The sequence below is a fragment of the Periplaneta americana genome, chromosome 4 (genome assembly GCF_040183065.1).
Source record: "Periplaneta americana isolate PAMFEO1 chromosome 4, P.americana_PAMFEO1_priV1, whole genome shotgun sequence".
NCBI classification, from domain to species: Eukaryota; Metazoa; Arthropoda; class Insecta; order Blattodea; family Blattidae; genus Periplaneta; species Periplaneta americana.
In genome coordinates, this window is record NC_091120.1 from 183733031 (window position 1) to 183751161 (window position 18131).

At 34.5% G+C, this 18131-nt stretch overlaps 1 protein-coding gene across 1 annotated transcript in view; it reads right to left on the reverse strand.

Moving 5' to 3' along the window:
- Positions 1 to 18131, reverse strand: part of LOC138698979 (uncharacterized) — a 54156-nt gene continuing 36025 nt past the window's right edge. The window contains exons 6-9 of the mRNA XM_069825166.1: positions 15443 to 15581; positions 12951 to 13118; positions 6244 to 6386; positions 1 to 1308 (exon numbers count right to left, since the gene is read on the reverse strand). Coding sequence (XP_069681267.1) covers positions 1138 to 1308; positions 6244 to 6386; positions 12951 to 13118; positions 15443 to 15581 — 621 coding nt within the window. The 3' untranslated portion in view covers positions 1 to 1137. The remainder of the gene's footprint in view (positions 1309 to 6243; positions 6387 to 12950; positions 13119 to 15442; positions 15582 to 18131) is intronic.

An 18131-nucleotide genomic window follows, 5' to 3' on the forward strand; every position in this document is an offset into this window, starting at 1 on the left:
GGACTTTTATAATGTTTATTCAATTCTTTTTGAAACAATAATACAAATTTCAGATCTGAAATACAGGAACTATAACTTTTCTGAACACATTAAGTATACATACATCTGCATAAAATTCTTTTATACCTTCAGATTATGTAATTATTAGAATCAGAAGTGATAATGATGTTAACAACTGCTCCTTGCAAAATACAAAAACTGCAATTCCCGTCATCTCTGAATAAATGGAAAGGATCCTCAAATTTGAATTTGAACAATTACATGAATTACTTCAGCACTCAGAACCTGAGTATTTTAATCTTACATCACTGGCTAATTTTCTTTCCAAATCCTCTGAAAACTGTCACTTCTGATTTATAAACTAGAATAAACAACTTTGAATACAACATCACATACAATGGCGTTTACAAGCAATTAACACATTATGGTTCAATGTATATTCAGAAACTCTAATACCTGAAAGAACGATTCTCAAGGGAATCTATATATAAACTGTAGTGCTTAATACAAAATAGACATCCAGAGTAGATTATGCACAAGGCCACAAGGATATAAAAAAATATTCTGCCAGTCTTCAATGTTATTTCCGCTATTTTGTAAGCAGCATTACATAAAATATGTTAGTATCATATATGACGATATAAACTCGAATGGCTCCACTAGGATTTCAAATATGAATTTTATGTGACAGTAGTGGAAGATTTTCTTAGAGAATAGTATGTCTGGTAGCCAGGAGCAACCAACCTACGCAGTTTTCATTAGAGTAAAGTGACTCAAACTTTATAATTAATTACTCTTTCAGTCATTCAAAACTTAGCTGTCATAAAAATTGAAATTTACTTTCTACTCCAGTGTCTATTTCAAAGGCACAAACATCTGGGACTTAAAATTTATGGGACAAGAAAATCCTGAGTTTTGTAGAACCATGTTCTATTTAATACAACGTTTCAGCAATAGCAGGGAAACTTGATATGCAAAATACAAAGTTATCTTAGAAAATAATACTCTTATATAATCAACTTTAATTTTAGAAGCACAGGACATTTCAGGATTAACACAAGTGAATAATCAGCATTAACAGATATATGGAGTATAATGTGGATCATTCTTCTGTTGGAGCTTGTACTGTTCTTGCCCTCAAAGGTCACTGTGTGGGCGTTTCTCAATCCAAGCTTTAATGGCTGGCAGAGATTCGATTTTCTCCTTCAGCGCCTTCAGATGTGGGTAATTTGCCACAATGTCCTTCTCCTTCATCATGTGACTCAGATAGTCGAGGAGTCCAACGAAGTAAAAATCTGCCCATGACAGCTGCACAGGAAATACAGAATTATATTTAAATTATTTTACTTTTAAATATCGTATTTCATCGCATAATCACCACCATCGCATAATGATCGCACCCTTATTTATAAACAAACTGATCAGAACTTCAAAATTTCCCCACATAATTATCATATGGTGATTTCTGTTTATCACAGTCACAGGTTTGCCAACTGTTTTTGGAGAAAATACGGGAGACTAAGAAATCGACAAAATTTCACATAGAAAATAGACAAATTATTTGATTCAGTTACTAAAAAGCAACTTTATTTCACACTTCGGAAGCTGGGCTTAAATTAAGAGACAGATGTCTCTTGTAATAGTTGAAGTCGACTGCAGTTTTCAGCTCTGATTTGATTAAAAGTGTTGTGCTCATGTTTCGAACACCTACGATGAAAGGGTAATGGAATGGAGAAAAATTCTCTCTGGCGCCGGGATTTGAACCCGGGTTTTCAGCTCTACGTGCTGATGCTTTATCCACTAAGCCACGCCAGATTCCACCCCGGCGTCGGACAGAATCGTCTCAGATTAAGTTCCAACTCTTGGGTTCCCTCTAGTGGCCGCCCTCTGCACTACGTCATAGATGTCTATGAACGTAGGACCGAAGTCCACACATGTGCTGAGGTGCACTCGTTATGAGTGACTCTTTCATTGTATGATGACGCAGAATATCTGCATGGAAATATCATATGTACTTCGGTACATTAAAATAATATATGATATGCGTAAATCACTTCGTGATTTAAGACGGCGCTTATTCCGTCGGATCCCGGCCAACTAGTCACTCATAACGAGTGCACCTCAGCACATGTGTGGACTTCGGTCCTATGTTCATAGACATCTATGACGTAGTGCAGAGGGCGGCCACTAGAGGGAACCCAAGAGTTGGAACTTAATCTGAGACGATTGTCTGACGCCGGGGTGGAATCCGGCGTGGCTTAGTGGGTAAAGCGTCAGCACGTAGAGTTGAAAACCCGGGTTCAAATCCCGGCGCCGGAGAGAATTTTTCTCCGTTCCATTACTCTTTCATCATATGATGACACAGAATATCTGCATGGAAATATCATATGTACTTCGGTACATTAAAATAATAAAATAATATTTCGAACACCTGTCCAATTGAGGACCATTTTTGCAAAACTTGCTAACTGTAAAATTTGCAAAATTGAGATTTTGATGGATTCGTTAACATAAGGCACGCCTCTACATGATGTTAAAGGCGTCTTAGTAAAATTTGATTATTTCTCTTCATTGTAGTGTGTCAAAGTGTGATCGATTTTTCAAAACTTGCTTTCTGCTATGTGAGAGTTACAGCAAAATTTTGCTTACTACAGTGTTTTGTCTCTCCTGTAGAACTCAGTTTCTTCAGTTAGCAAGTTTTGCAAAAACGGTCCTCAATTATTGTTCATGAGGTGAAACACCCTCTTTGTACTGTATGAGCATTAGTACTTGGTAAGCTTAGAACAAAACTAGCCAGCTTTTCCAAATTTATAACATTAATATGGTTTGATTTTAAACAGGTCAGCACTAAAACACTTCTTGGCAAGCATTACATTTTATAAAGACTGCATATTTTAATGCATCTCTTGAACAACAAAACTCATCATATAAACAATCATCATTCACGGCAAAATCAAATATTTAGAATAAAAATTGTTACATTATGCAAAAAATAAGGGATAAAAATGCTCGAAGACAAGAATAATACAGGAGCTGGGAGACTGTTAAAAATTAGGGACAAATCTGGGAGATCCTGGAAAATACAGCTGGGTTGGCAATCCTACACGGTCAAGAATTTTAAAAAATGTGCCACCACTGCTACACAACGTATCTTCACGCTCACGGTCGAACGTGCGAGAAACAGTAGTGGACGTTGACGAAAGTGAATGGAGTGGGGTGTGAGATGTTAGCACCAAGTCAATGACTGTAAATGTCTTCAGTTCAGTACAATTGTCGGTTGTGAGTGGTGGTTGTTTAAGAGTGTTCAGATACTTTTTTTCTTTGGCCTAGACCAATTATTTCCGCAGATTGGTACAGTAGTAGATAATATCGACTTCAGTTTATCAGATATACAGATACATCTGATTCAACAATACTGTGAATGTTTTTAGTCAATAAAAAAGTGTTTCTAATTCAGTAACACCACAGTAATTTTTATTTTTTAAGGTATTATTCATGTTACAGTTCCAGACGTGCACATTAACACCGGTTGCCCTCTCCTTCCTTTTCTGCTAAGAATCACACAACTTGACCCAGTTTGCTCGCAGACTCCCCTGTTACAGGGAAGCTGATCACTGAAAGTTGACACAACCAATCGTTACCATTTTAATTTATTCTTCACATAATGTTAGTATCCTATATTTTCACCCCTCAAAAAAAAAAAATAAATAAATAAAAAATGCGATGATTATGTGATGAAATACAGTACATAATCCGAATCCCGTAACTGAAGTGGGTAGGCATTGGATACACACTTTCAAAAATATTTCTAAATAATAATAGTTTTATTTTCCCTGGCAGAGTTAAGGCCATCAGGCCTTCTCTTCCACCCAACCAGGATCAAATCACATACAGAAAAATACATACTGGTATACAATATTAACTTAAAAATAATAATAATCATCATCATCATCATCATCATCATCATCATCTTCCTAACAAGTATTAGGCCAAGTGGCCTGTTACAGTCTCAAACTAGAATTTTCAGTCCATCTCTTCTTTGGACGGCCTAGAGATCTTTTGCCATATGGATGCTAATGAAACAGTGCTTTTGGAATTCTGCATCGATTCATTCATTCGAGATGACCCTTCCACTGAAGTTGATATTTGCTGATGAACTGCATAATGGGTTCTATTTGAAGTTCTTGCATTATGTCCTCATTTTTTTTATGATCCCAGCGAGTATATCCAGCTGTTGCTCTCATGAACCTCATCTCACTTGCTGTTATTCTACTGACATCTTTATTCTTCACAGTCCACGCTTCGCTACCATAGCTTAATACTGGCTTTGCTAAGGTTTTATACAAGCCTATTCTTGTGTGTCTTTGTACTAGTGAAGGTTTCATGAATTTATTAGTGATCCCCATTGTTTTATTATATTTACATATTTTTTCAGCAATATCTACTTCATCATAAGGTGATAGTGTATAGCCAAGGTAAGTGAAGGTATTTACTCTATTATTTTATTATTCATACAGATTTTGCTCGGTACAGGGAATTTCCCACAAAATGACATGATTTTCGATTTTTCAATATTAATTTCCATGTTATATTTTTCACTGACCATATTTAAATTGTGTACTGAATATTGTAAATCATCTTCAGTTGATGCCATGAGAACTAAATCATCAGCGAAAAGTAAAGCATCAAGCTGCAAATTTCGATTAATTGGAATAAATCCATGGTGTGTCTGTCGCCAATCTTGAATGATTCTATTTATATATATATAATAAACAGAAGTGGTGAAAGGCCACAGCCTTGTCGTACTCAACTATAAATAGGTCGCCATTGTGAAAGTTTATTGTTGCTTCGAATTGCTATGATGGTTGTTTTTTATATATTGTAAATATTTTGTATAATCTGTTGAGGTACTTGATCATCTGCCAAAATCTGAAGTAATTTATTCCGATTAACTTTATCAAAAGCCTTTTTAAAGTCAATGAATGCCATATGCGTTTCTAGATTAAATTCTCTACGTTTCTCAACCAGTAATTTCAATGCGAAATATACTTTAAAATAACAATAATAAAAAAATGTATAATAAAAAAAAAGACTGAATACATAATCACAAACAGGAAAATACTTTCTAGTATACAGTATTAACTTAAAAAAAAAAAAAAAAAAAAAAAAAAAAAAAAAAAAAAAAATTAATACATATGAATATAATCTCACAACTAAAGGAATAGTAGAATTAGTATGATCAGCACAGCACGTGTTACATTGAGACAATGACAATTACCTAGATATTAGTGTTAATGGAAAAATAAAGTAATGACTGTGTAAAATAATAATAATAATAATAATAATAATAATAATAATAATAATAATAATAATAATAATAATAGTAGTAGTAATAATAATAATAATAATAATAATAATAATAATAATAATAATAAATAAATAAAAATTATACCTAAAAAACTAATTCTGTGAATTTAAAATATTTCTAAACAACCTAATTTTAAACAACTGAGGACTAAGACTACCCCTGATTTCCAGCGGCAGCGAATTCCATGAGCGGGCCATGGCTATTGAGAAAGAACTTGAGTACAGAGATGTCTGATGATGTGGTATTGATAGCAACAGATTGTGCTGTGAACGTGTATTAAGATTATGATGTGAAGCTAGGAGAGTAAACCGAGAGGCAAGGTAGTTGGGTGTGGAATCATGTATGGAAAATTAAATTTAAAGTAAGAGGGACAAGTTAACTAAAACAAACGAAATTTGATTGGTCACTTCAGTAATACACAAAAGAATGAATCCAAAAATTCTGTGATTTTAAATTTAATATACAATCTTGGAGCATCAATATGCAAGAGCTAAAGTAAAATGATGTTTTTCAGAATTATAATTAAACAATTCATGAATATTGCAAAATGACATATCTATCAATCAACCAGAAATTCGTCTCTTAAAGGAATTTTAATTTGAAATTAAAACAACTTCCGTGGAAATGTATTGAATATTTGTAAAGTCATCTCCTCAATTATCCACAGATTTATCATGACTACATTTAGATATGCAACAACAACAACAATCCAGTTGCTTAGTATTATAAAAAAAAAGTGGGTATTACTACGAAAAGACGGATGTAAATAATCGCGTATAATAAATACATCAGTGACTCAAATATAGGACATGTTAATAGTCATTTTAATAAAAGAAAAAAACCATTCTTCACGAAAATAGTTATTTAATATTTACCTTCCCACCAACAAAATATCCTCCATTCTTCTTCACAACTTCATCGAACTTGCCCAGGTAATAAGGCACAGTTTCATCCTTCAGTGGTCCCCATTTCTTTTCCTTGGCTACTTCATCCTTATCATAGTGATAAAGCCCAATTTCTGAAACAATAAAACTGACATTAATAGCAATTTCCCTCTTGTAATTCAAGACTGCCCTGGACATTTAGTTAACATGGTGAAGCTGTGAATTTAAATAACTCAATTTTGCGTTATCTTGTGTATCAGTGCACCAAGTCTCGATCTGGGACTTAGGGTGGAATTCATAGTCGTCACTTATAAAATGAGTGAACCCTTAAATAATAAGTGCTTGCTTATAATAAGGGAACCCTTAAGTCAATGCCGAATTCATAAACAACACTTATTTTCACGTAATAAATGCTCACTTACAGCTGCCGGACATGACGTCATAAAAAAAGCTGACTCTCATTGAACTAATCGAAAGCAGCTCTACATGTGGAGTTGCTATAACAACGAGTTATCAATATTATTGTACTGAATAAGTTATATACAGCAACAGTTTCATGATATTTTAAATTGTAGTTGCATGTTAGTTATAATCAGATATCCTACTAATTGGAACACATGTTCTGTAGTAGTGAATTTCTTAAATAAATAAATTAAGCCTATTAGGCCTACTATATAATACTGTATATTGAATTTATTAACATAGCGTTATATTAACTCTGTAATTTGCCAATTATAGCCACACTAGTGGCTTGTGCAGCAAATGCTGCAAACTAAGTTCATTAGACGTTCAAATAAACATTTTTCAGATTTATTTTCAACGAAGAATACCAGACATTCGGAAAGTTATTTGCTTCCATAACAATGAAAGATACTCTCTCTCGAGCCAATACTGAAGAGAACCACGCATATAAATATCTACACCACACCGCCATTAAATATATGAAAAAGACCCAATCCCACTTGATTAATAATTATAAAAATATTTGATTTTTAATATATTATTAACTTACGTAAGTTTTATAGCTTTCAGTAACATATACTATATAGCCGCCACTCAGTAAAATATAGAAATCAAAATCTAATTAAAGTTATTCCCTACATCTACTTACATAACCCCAAAAGTTTCACTTCCATATCATCAATATAGCATTAATATGTATAATTAATGGAAAATAGTCACATCATGGCATTAACTACAATAATATTTCATTTCTAATGGTAATAATGTCATCAAAACCACCTCAAGTTTTGTAGTTTTTAATATCCAATACACAGCTGTACCCAGAAAATTACACACCACAGAATCGAACCTGTAAATTATTTTTAGTAAGTTAAGTTTTTAATAACCAATTTAATTTGAGCTCTAAATATGTCAGCATTCTTGCAGATCATGGCCTTCGTGTAATATTGTTTACTGTAGTATGTGTTTTGTTTTATTCTGAAATGGAACACGGCCGACTTGATGCTCGCTTCGCTTCTCCTTTACAAAAAAGGGAAGGGTATATCAAGTCGGCCGTGAATGCTATTAGCTAGTTCTCAAAACTGACGACAGATGGATTTTGGAAAATAGGAAAATTATGTTTAAAAATTGACATTTCACTGAAAACTACTATTTTTCCGAAAAACTGAGTTCCAAGCTTCAAAATGAGGGGTCATTTATTAAAATCCGTCCTGCCGTTTTCCCGTAATTTCCATTACCAGTTCAAATTATATATATATAGATTTTACATTTTTGGCTATGATATCTATACTTAACTCTTCTTAATTTATTTTTATTTGGTATTTTTCATTTATATCCAGATCTGTGTTTTTTATTTAGGTAGTATCCATTTGTTTTTTTTTTTATTTGTAATTACACTTGTATCTGATTTATCTCTTTTTTCATGTTATATACAACTAGTGGCTTGTGCAGCAAATGCTGCTGCAAACTAAGTTCGTTAGACGTTCAAATAAAAATTTTTCAGATTTATTTTCAATGAAGAATACTTGTCTTTTTGATAGTTATTTGCTTCCATAATAATGAAACATATTCCCTCTGAATGGATTTTTTTAGGCCAAATACTTTTTCTTGAATGTATCCAACTTCAGTTTTTGAGTTTCAACGCGAAAACGCAAGTATCGATGTCAGGACGATAGCAGTAGCTATTTCAGGTCATTGTGGATTGTAGGAAAAAGTTAAAAAAATGTCAGGTTTGCTAAGATTTCGAACAATAGCATTTTCGTATAGCTGCTGCATGTAGAACTTGAAATGTAGATCGTAAAATCATTTTATCCTACTAAGAGATCTTGCTGAAATGATCTGGAGACTACAAAATTTTCTAGGCCTCTTATTTTATCAGTAAGTAATAGCTATACAAGATTTGAAATTGCATTACTGTAATGTACACATTGTAATATGTCAATTTGTGTGGTTAATGTGCTTATAAGTTATACAATAATATTTTATCCTACTAAGAGATCTTGCTGAAATGATCTGGAGACTACAAAATTTTCTAGGCCTCTTATTTTATCAGTAAGTAATACCTTTTTATCTTTCCTTAGGAACTGTAATTTTTGCGCTCTCTCGAGCCAATACTGAAGACAATGACACATATCAATATCTACACTACACCGCCATTAAGTATATGAAAAAGACCCAACCCCACTGGGTTAATAAGTACAAAAATATTTGATTTTTAATAACAATATTATTATCTTACTTAAGTTTTGTAGTTATATATAGCAGCCACTCAGTAAATTATAGAAATGAAGATCTAAATTAAGATATTCTCTACATTTACTTACATAACCTCAAAACGTTTCACTTTCATGTCATCAATATAGCATCAATATTATGTACAATTAATGAAAAATAGATGCATCATGATATTAACTATAATAATATTTAATTTCTAATGGTAATAATGTCATCAAACCATCTCAAGTTTCGTAGATTTGAATATCCAATACACAGCTATACTCAGAAAATTATACACTGCAGAATCAGTTTTTAATAACAAATTGAATTGAGCTCTAAATATGTCGGCAATCCTGCAGGTCATGGCCTTCGTGTAATAGCCTATTGGTTATTGTAGTGTGTGTTTTGTTCTGAAATTCAATCAAGTCAGCCGTGATTCGATAAAATTAGTTCTCAAAACTGACGACAGATGGATTTTGAAAAATACGAAAATGATGTAGGAAAATTGACATTTCACTGAAAATTACTACTTTTCCGAAAAAATTTGGGTTCCAAGCTTCAAAATGAGGGGTTATTTATTAAAATCCGTTCAGCCGTTTTCCCGTAATTTCCATTACCAGTTCAAATTATATATATAGATTCTATGTTTTTTAAACAAATATCTGTACTGTCTATTGTAATTGGGGCTTTGCCCTGTTATAGAATGAATAAATAAATAAATAAATAAATAAACAAGTAAATAAGTAAGTACCGGTAAGTAAGTAAATAAATAATTATACAAATAAGTAAATAAATAACGATCAATTTGGCTAAAGCAACATCTTCAAATTGATCTGAAAACGATATCGCTTCTTAAATTCTAGTTCACTATACATTTCCAGAGGATTCTCCACGTCTCTAATATACCTTTTTGGGACACATATATTTTCCTCATTTCGTTCAACAAACTCCACAAAATCCTCAAAATCATTCTCAGTATCCATTTTGAAAATGAGTGGTCACTTAAGGGTACAGATTAGCTCACTTAAGTAATCACTCATTATGTGAATGAGGGACAACTATGAATTAGAAATGAGTATAAGTAACCACTTAAGGGTTCACTCATTTGTAAGTGACGATTATGAATTCCGCCCTTAGTGTATTCAAACATTTCATTCTTTTTTTGAGGGACAGTACGTGTTCAGTACAGTCACTTGTGTTGCTTCCAAAATTGATTTCAGTATTTTAACAAATGTGATGTTTTAGTGTTTCTGACATGAAAAGAAAGTTTTCCATCTATGAATTTATCCACTTTTGTTTTCCTTATGTGCAGCCATTTTTCCTCAATTATTGGTTTGGATTTTGTATTTGTTGATGAATAGAAAATATGCATAGAAGAAATGTTGGATGGAGTCCTAAATTTAAAAGTGCTGTAATGATATGTCGCTTGAAAACATTGGTAAATATGGTACATACTCATAACTGGATGTTAATATTTTCTCTTGATATTCTTCTTTCACAACAAAATTGACAATATTGGTAGGGATGGCATATTTTAGTACCAGCCTAGATCATATATGTAACAGATAACTCATCGCTATGTTAAAATCGGCAGCACTTTGAAGAGAACAACCGCCAGGATCGCCACCCATCCACCGTAAACGAACATGAGATGGCAGCACAGTCGCTAATGCAATTCAAATGGGAATTATGACGTGACTTCTTATGTAACAACTAGATGGCAGCGTAGTAAACCTGACAAAAGTTATCCTCAAAGTCTATAAGGCCGACCTATCTGGGTATATATGATCTAGGGTACCGGTAACATTCTTTCATAGTGTTATGCCCAAAGATACAAAGGGAGCTTTTAATAGAAAAAAGGAGCATCTTCTCCACACCTTTGGAAAAAGAACTAAGGAAGAGACTAGTGAAGTGTTTTGTGTGGAGTGCGGCATTGTATGGGACAGAAACAGGGACATGAAGACTAAATGAAGAGAAATGGCTGAAAGCATTTTAAAATGTGGTTGTGGAGAGAAAGGAGCGTGTGAAATGGAGAGACAGAATAAGAAATAAATCTGCCCTAGAAAGAGTGGGTGAATAATTAATGCTGTAACTGATCGGAAAGAGAAAAAGAAATTGGCTGGGTCACTGGCTAAGAAGAAACTGCCTACTGAAGGATGCACTGGAAGAAATGGTGAATGTGATACATATGTGATATATTATAGAACTGCTTTCTTTTCAATTCATATAAAATGTCTTCATTTATGATCCCACGCAACATGAACTTCCATCTAACTAGCTGTAATTCTGCTTTCATCACTTTTCAGTACTGTAACTTTTAGTAGCCTACATATTTAAAGAGCAGAAAGAGGGACATAATAAGCAAAAAACGGTAACCTACAGAAATGCAGAACGCAATATTGATATTGTAATATTGCCTTATAAACAAGCTTAAAATTTAATTTTAATTAGGTATTTAAAAAATTACACGTGTTCCAAATCATCACTGATTAATTTCAGCACACTTAAAACAGTGTCCTTTTTAGCCTAAATCTTGCCAGAAATATTCGTAGTCATAATCATTTCACAGATCAAGTGTATTTAAACCTTATTTTCTTCTGTTTTTACATTCTCAAAAATACATTATGTAGTACTGTGCAGAGCTCACGAGATCAGCCCTGGTAGGAAAGTGAAGTAATGCCAATCCTACATGCAGGCGACAGACAGCATAACGTCACTCTTGTTCACAGAAAAAGACGCAATGACACTCTACCAACTACATTACAATAACTAACCAACGTGAAACATTTGATCAACTTTTAAAATATAAACTCAGTTTCAACTTATACAACACACTGACACAGAGCTAGTCTGAAACTACCTGACATTTTCAGCCACAGTATACAGTAGATCCCCGATCATCCATCTCCCTATTAACTGATTGGCGGATTATCCGACTGTCTTTATCTGGCATTTTTTTTTTTGCTACAGAAATATATGAAGTTCTCTATCATACATTATATTAGCACCTAATTTTTTTCTAGATAGAGTTATTACGAAACTTTACTCTTACACAGCTGTTTGAGTTGTCGTACTGTGTAACTTCTATATAAAATGCCTTCCGCTAGTATTAAAAGAAATCGTGTTATTCTAAATACAAAAAAGCACAAATAACTAAGTGGTTTGGGGAACGAGAAACTGTGGCTCATCTCAGAATACGAGATTGGAGTGACAACTGTGGATAATTTAATAAAAATCAAAGATAAATTGTACAAACTATGTAAATCTACAACACGAGGCCTCCACTATTCCTATTTTTCCACAGACAGACAATACAAGGAGTTTCCTTGCTCCTTAAAAACTCGTTCTTAACAACCAGACTTAAAACAGTGAACTTCTGATACACTACCTGGTGTGTTCAATACAGGACCAGAGATGAAATTACGAAAGTGTAAACATTATTCACTAAATTTACGAAAATCTTTTATGGTACGGATTATCTGATTTTTCCGATTAACCATTCAGCCCACCCCCTTCATTACCACGGATAACAGAGGTTTTACTGTAATTAAACATCATGAGGTGACTGTGAGATCATCTGTTTAGTGTCAAAGTTTGTAACTCATAACAACGTACCTTATCTCTAGTCAGTTCTAGGAAGAGCTGTGCTCCATTCCTCAATACTTCCTCTCACTGTACCTAATTAAAATACATCTCGCAGAGACTTTCTCGTCAAATTGCCACAGTGATTGAAAATCAGTATCAAAGATCCTTGCCTAATGTTGTTGCCATTGTATATAATTTATTCTCTACATAACAATTTAACAGCTACTGAAAGCATGAAATAGCGTATTTGTAAGATATCCTCCGGATAATACACTATTCCGAATTCATACAACACATTTCTTGCATAATAATGAAATTAATTTTAACTGGACCTTATTCCACGTTCGTACAACTGGGCCTAAGTGCTATGTATAGGAAAGTTGGAAATTTGTAAGGCTTTTAAATCAACAAGTAAATAAAGAAAAATGTCTTACGCTGTCTGAAATCAGTGAATGTATCAACAATAGCATCAATTTCCAGTGCCTCCCAGTCATCACTGCCAGCCAGTCCCAACTGTTTGCCGAGGTAGCGACAAATAGCAGCTGACTGGTGAGTCTGCTTGCCATCAATCTCGAGTACAGGAGTCTTCCCAAAAGGCATTGCTGCAACAAAAAAAAAAATAATAATAAATTATGGTTTATTTAACATCGCTCGCAACTGCAGAAGTTATATCAGCGTCGCCGGTGTGCCGGATTTTTTGTCCTACAGGAGTTCTTTTACATGCTAGTAAATCTACTGACATGAGTCTGTCGCATTTAAACAGACTTAAATACCATCGACCTCGGCCAGGATCAAACCCGCAACCTCGAGCATAGAAGGCCAGCACTATACCAACTACACTACCGAGGGCGACAAAATAAATGCGAAGTAACATCATTACTTAACACTACTGAAATTCTTTTCTCAGAATTTCATTTTTTTTATACCACATATCAGTGTTGGAAAAAACATAATCCACATCAGCTATGGCAATAGGTGCTCGATGAACGAGGATGCAAGAGTTTTGTTGGGGACAGCAGCTCGGAGGCAAGCAGCAAAGGATAGAGAAGAATGGAGGAAAAGGATAGAGGAGGCCAGGGCTCGATTGCGGGCTGTGGTGCCATAGTAGAAGAAGAAGTTGGAAAGACAATTCTGCAAATAACAATACCATACCATAACAATGCTGTGCTTACGTCATTAGTCAAAATGGCGTTAAACATGCAATAGCAAATTACAGTTGAAGCAGGGGCAATAACATAGGGTAAAGATAGTGAGCCGCAAGATTGGCAAGACGCGACTTTAACGTAGCACTGCAGCTGTCAACTGTGGGTAAGTGGAGAAAACAACTGCTGGCAATGGGAAGCATCCAGAAAGAAAAACCTTCTGGAAGGCCTCGCAGTAGCACGGATGCAGCAAGAACAGTAAGGATTCTGGAAGCATTCGACACCACCCCACAAAAATCGACCCACCAAGTTGCATGTGAGCTTGGCATCAGTCATGCCAGTGTGTTTCGTGTTTTGAAACATGAGGAGTACCATCTCTTCAAACTGATTCATGTCCACGAACTTTAACGAGGGCAACCCTAATAGGCGGGTGGAATTATGTGACTTTGTTGTAAGGGAATGTGCAAACAACGAACATTGGTTAAGAAAATGGCATTTTTCTGATGAAGCTGTTTTTCATGTGAACGGATATATAGCCTAACAGTAATGTCATATTTTCTGTAACAATAACACTGTCATCACATGATGCAATCTAACATATATGGTGGGTTGCAAGAACGCATTTATTCCTTCGTTACTTGCTAACAGACCAATAAGTTTGAAAGACGTGTTGCAAGAAACATCTTTAGTGTTACTGGTCCGTTAAAGGATTCACTAACTTAGAGATCTGATTTCCATCCTATAATATTATTTATTCCTCCGTTAGACAACCATCTTATGTGCATTTTATGTATTGACGAGTAGTTTATATATTATGATTTATCATAATGTTACCTGTATGAGATTCAGGCATGCGATATTTTGTATAATAGGTCTATATACACGATATTAAAATAATATTACATATCGATGGTTAAGAAGTAATAACTCATATCTGTACATTTTCAGGTAAATAAAAAGTGCTGTTTAGAAATTATTTTCTCAAAACAGAAAAATTTCTTATATATGTTTTTGCTCTGCAAGATCTTCTAATTGAGAACAAAATATTAGTACAAGTCTAATTTTGTGAACACAATAATAATGCAGTTAATCTAAATAATAATGTAGTTAAAGTAAATGACTATTTTTGTAGATACAGGTATCTCCTCTTAACCATCGATATACGGTAATTTGATTACTTATTCATTTATTCTTTCATTCACTCAGTCATGCATTCTACAAATAGCACAAGTTATTACCGTAACTTATTTATTTCTTTATTATAGACTCTAGTTCGTCTGATGATGAGGTTATGTACTCTGTAGTCTGTCTGTTTATTTTCTGTAAAATCAATGCACTCATGCACTATTTCTAATAACAAATAGGCATATTTATCTTTCTCACAGAAACTTCTGTTCCTGCTTTCTTTCTGGTCTATATGAGTCTATATTTATTGCAAGTTTTGACAACAATAAAAGCAATGCCTTACATCAGTCTAGCAGCCGACGTTCACTTTTTATTCATTCACGTCCTACTGCATCACTTGTGAAATCCAAAGATGCTTGGTTAACGATCCAGTAACTAGTGGCCCATTAAATTTGTCTTCTGCAACCTGACAATCCACTAACAGCAGAATACATTATTTTTGCATTGTATTTACATCAATCACTCTACAAATATACTTCAACTACTGGGAGTGCTGTATTGCCTTTATTTACAACACTATCATTATGTTCTTTCCAATCCTCTTCACCACCACTGCCACTCCCACAAATATACATGTCCAAAGCCCTTTCAAAACTTACATGGCTTGAGTTCTGGCCACTTCTCGCTTTCAAAGCGGTAGTCCTCAAACTCTATTCCACCGTAGGACAACAGAAAACGGATAGGCTCACCCAAGGCCTTGACTGGGAAATATGTCAGCTTGTATTTTGGAGCCATTGTTTATTCTGCAGAAAAAAAGACAATTGCACATCAAATTCATCTACAATAACAACAAACAATTTAACTTTAATTATAGACAAAACAGTCTGCTGTCAAAAAATTTGAAAGTTAGAATTTATAAAACAGTTATATTACCGGTTGTTCTTTATGGTTGTGAAACTTGGACTCTCACTTTGTGAGAGGAACATAGGTTAAGGGTGATTGAGAATAAGGTGCTTAAGAAAATATTTGGGGCTAAGAGGGATGAAGTTACAGGAGAATGGAGAAAGTTACACAACACAGAACTGCACACATTGTATTCTTCACCTGACATAATTAGGAACATTAAATCCAGACGTTTGAGATGGGCAGGGCATGTAGTACGTATGGACGAATCCAGAAATGCATATAGAGTGTTAGTTGGGAGGCTGGAGGGGAAAAAGACCTTTAGGGAGACCGAGACGTAGGTGGGAGGATAATATTAAAATGGATTTGAGAGAGGTGGGATATGATGATCGAGAATGGATTAATCTTGCTCAGGATAGGGACCAATGACGGGCTTACTGTATGTGAGGGCGGCAATGAACCTCCGGGTTCCTTAAAAGCCAGTAAATAAGTATAGACAAAACTGTCGAATCAAATCAATGCAACAGCAGAAAATCGTCTCCACACGCTCAGCAGTCCAGTTCAGTCTCTCTGCAGCACGCAATCTACGTGTTATTCTCCTGATTGTGTTAGTGAAGTGTTTAGATTAGCTTGCTCACATGGCACCATAGAAATTTAGGTGAAGATTACTTATGTCCCAGCCACTGTAGGAACTTGACAAAATACCTTGAAAATAACTTGGATTTATAGAATTGATTAGAAATTGATATGATCACTGGAAGAGCTGTAAGCCCACCCAGCCCGCCCTAAATACGTACCTTACTTAAGCCTATATACGAAAATCGTCGTGCGTGAATGAAGAATTACGGTCATATTTCGTTAATGTAACAGTGGGTTTCAATATCGCCAACATAGTAATAATACTACACACCTAACCAAATCTAATCTAACCTAACCTCTCTCAATATTACACACCTAATCAAACCTAACCTGTCACATAATACTACACACCTGTAGTAACCACTAGCGGCTGGTGATCGAAATCCTCGGTGAGGCCAGGTGCAACTAGTTTAAGTGCTTCCGATAGGAAATGTTTGTTTATGATATTAATTATTATTATTATATTATTAACATCATTATTACTGTATTATTATTATTATTATTATTATTATTACTATTATTAGTCTATTCTTATTACTATCAATGAAAAATAATAATTTCACTCGCCAAATAAGCTGTTATGCTGTGAGTTTCAGTGATTGTTTCAGTGTGATGAAGCAACCCATATTATGTGTTGAAATTCCCCTTTTCTTCTTTTCTTTTTATTTTTTTTCCTTTGACAGCAACAAACAAGGTCAAGAGAAGTTTATTTTGCCTCACATTACCACATAACCATTTATGTTGCCCATACCAGGATGCAATAGAAACTCGCGTTTTAAGATTGTGTGTCAGAAAAATTATCAGCGATGTCATAGGTATCTCGGTAGTCTCTCTCTCTTTATTTGAAACTTCCTTTCTTTCAGTATTATTTCTTCTCGAAAAAGGACACTCTAACAATGAATTAACTTCTCCAGCATTATTTCTCTCATTTGTTTGTTTATATTTTCTCAAAATACATAACAAAATTGGCCCAGATTCACTATTATACTACCAAGTACAATAGTAGAACACCCTCGCTTATGTCATAAACTGAGACATAAGGGGAGAGAATCGAGTGGGTCCCTGCCTGCCAAAGAGCTGGAATTTTGTTATTTATGGCCTAGTTAGGAAAACAAGTCACCACTGCTATTCCCACCCCACTCTACCCTACCCTTGAGGCCCGCCCATGGATGGGAGGAGTGAAACCTGACCAGGCCAGACGAATTGTGCCTCAGCTACAACGTTTTAAGCGTAAACTCAAAGCCCGCGAAAGGACATGAAATGCATTAAGCCAGACCCGGCACGAACGATTCTGGCCTCAGGAACAAATTTTACTGCAAAACAGGTCTATATACATCACAAGCCAGACCCGGCACGAGCGATCCCGGCCTCAGGAACAAATTTTACTGCAAAACAGTTCTATATACATCAAAGTTTTCAAATGCTTCTACAGCGATATATGCCTCATTCACGTAACTAATATATTATATAAAAACACAAAATTTGATTTCAGTTAAGCCAAGTGACTGAGGCCTGGCCTCACTTGCCTCAGTCAATCAGCCGCCACTGATAGTAACATTCCTCACATTTAGTATCACTTCGTTTGCAAGTATTGCCGGCCTTGCTACTCGTGTCGATAGTCATTTAGTGGAAGTGGATTGTATTCTTCGAAGAAAATATGGAGACTTTCATAATAATTACATTTAGTTCGTTCAGTATATGTTTTGTGATATATTAAATGTGGCAATGTAGTAATTATATATATATATATATATATATAAGAATATACAATAAAAATTGAAATGCGTTGTGGTTGTGATAAAAGTA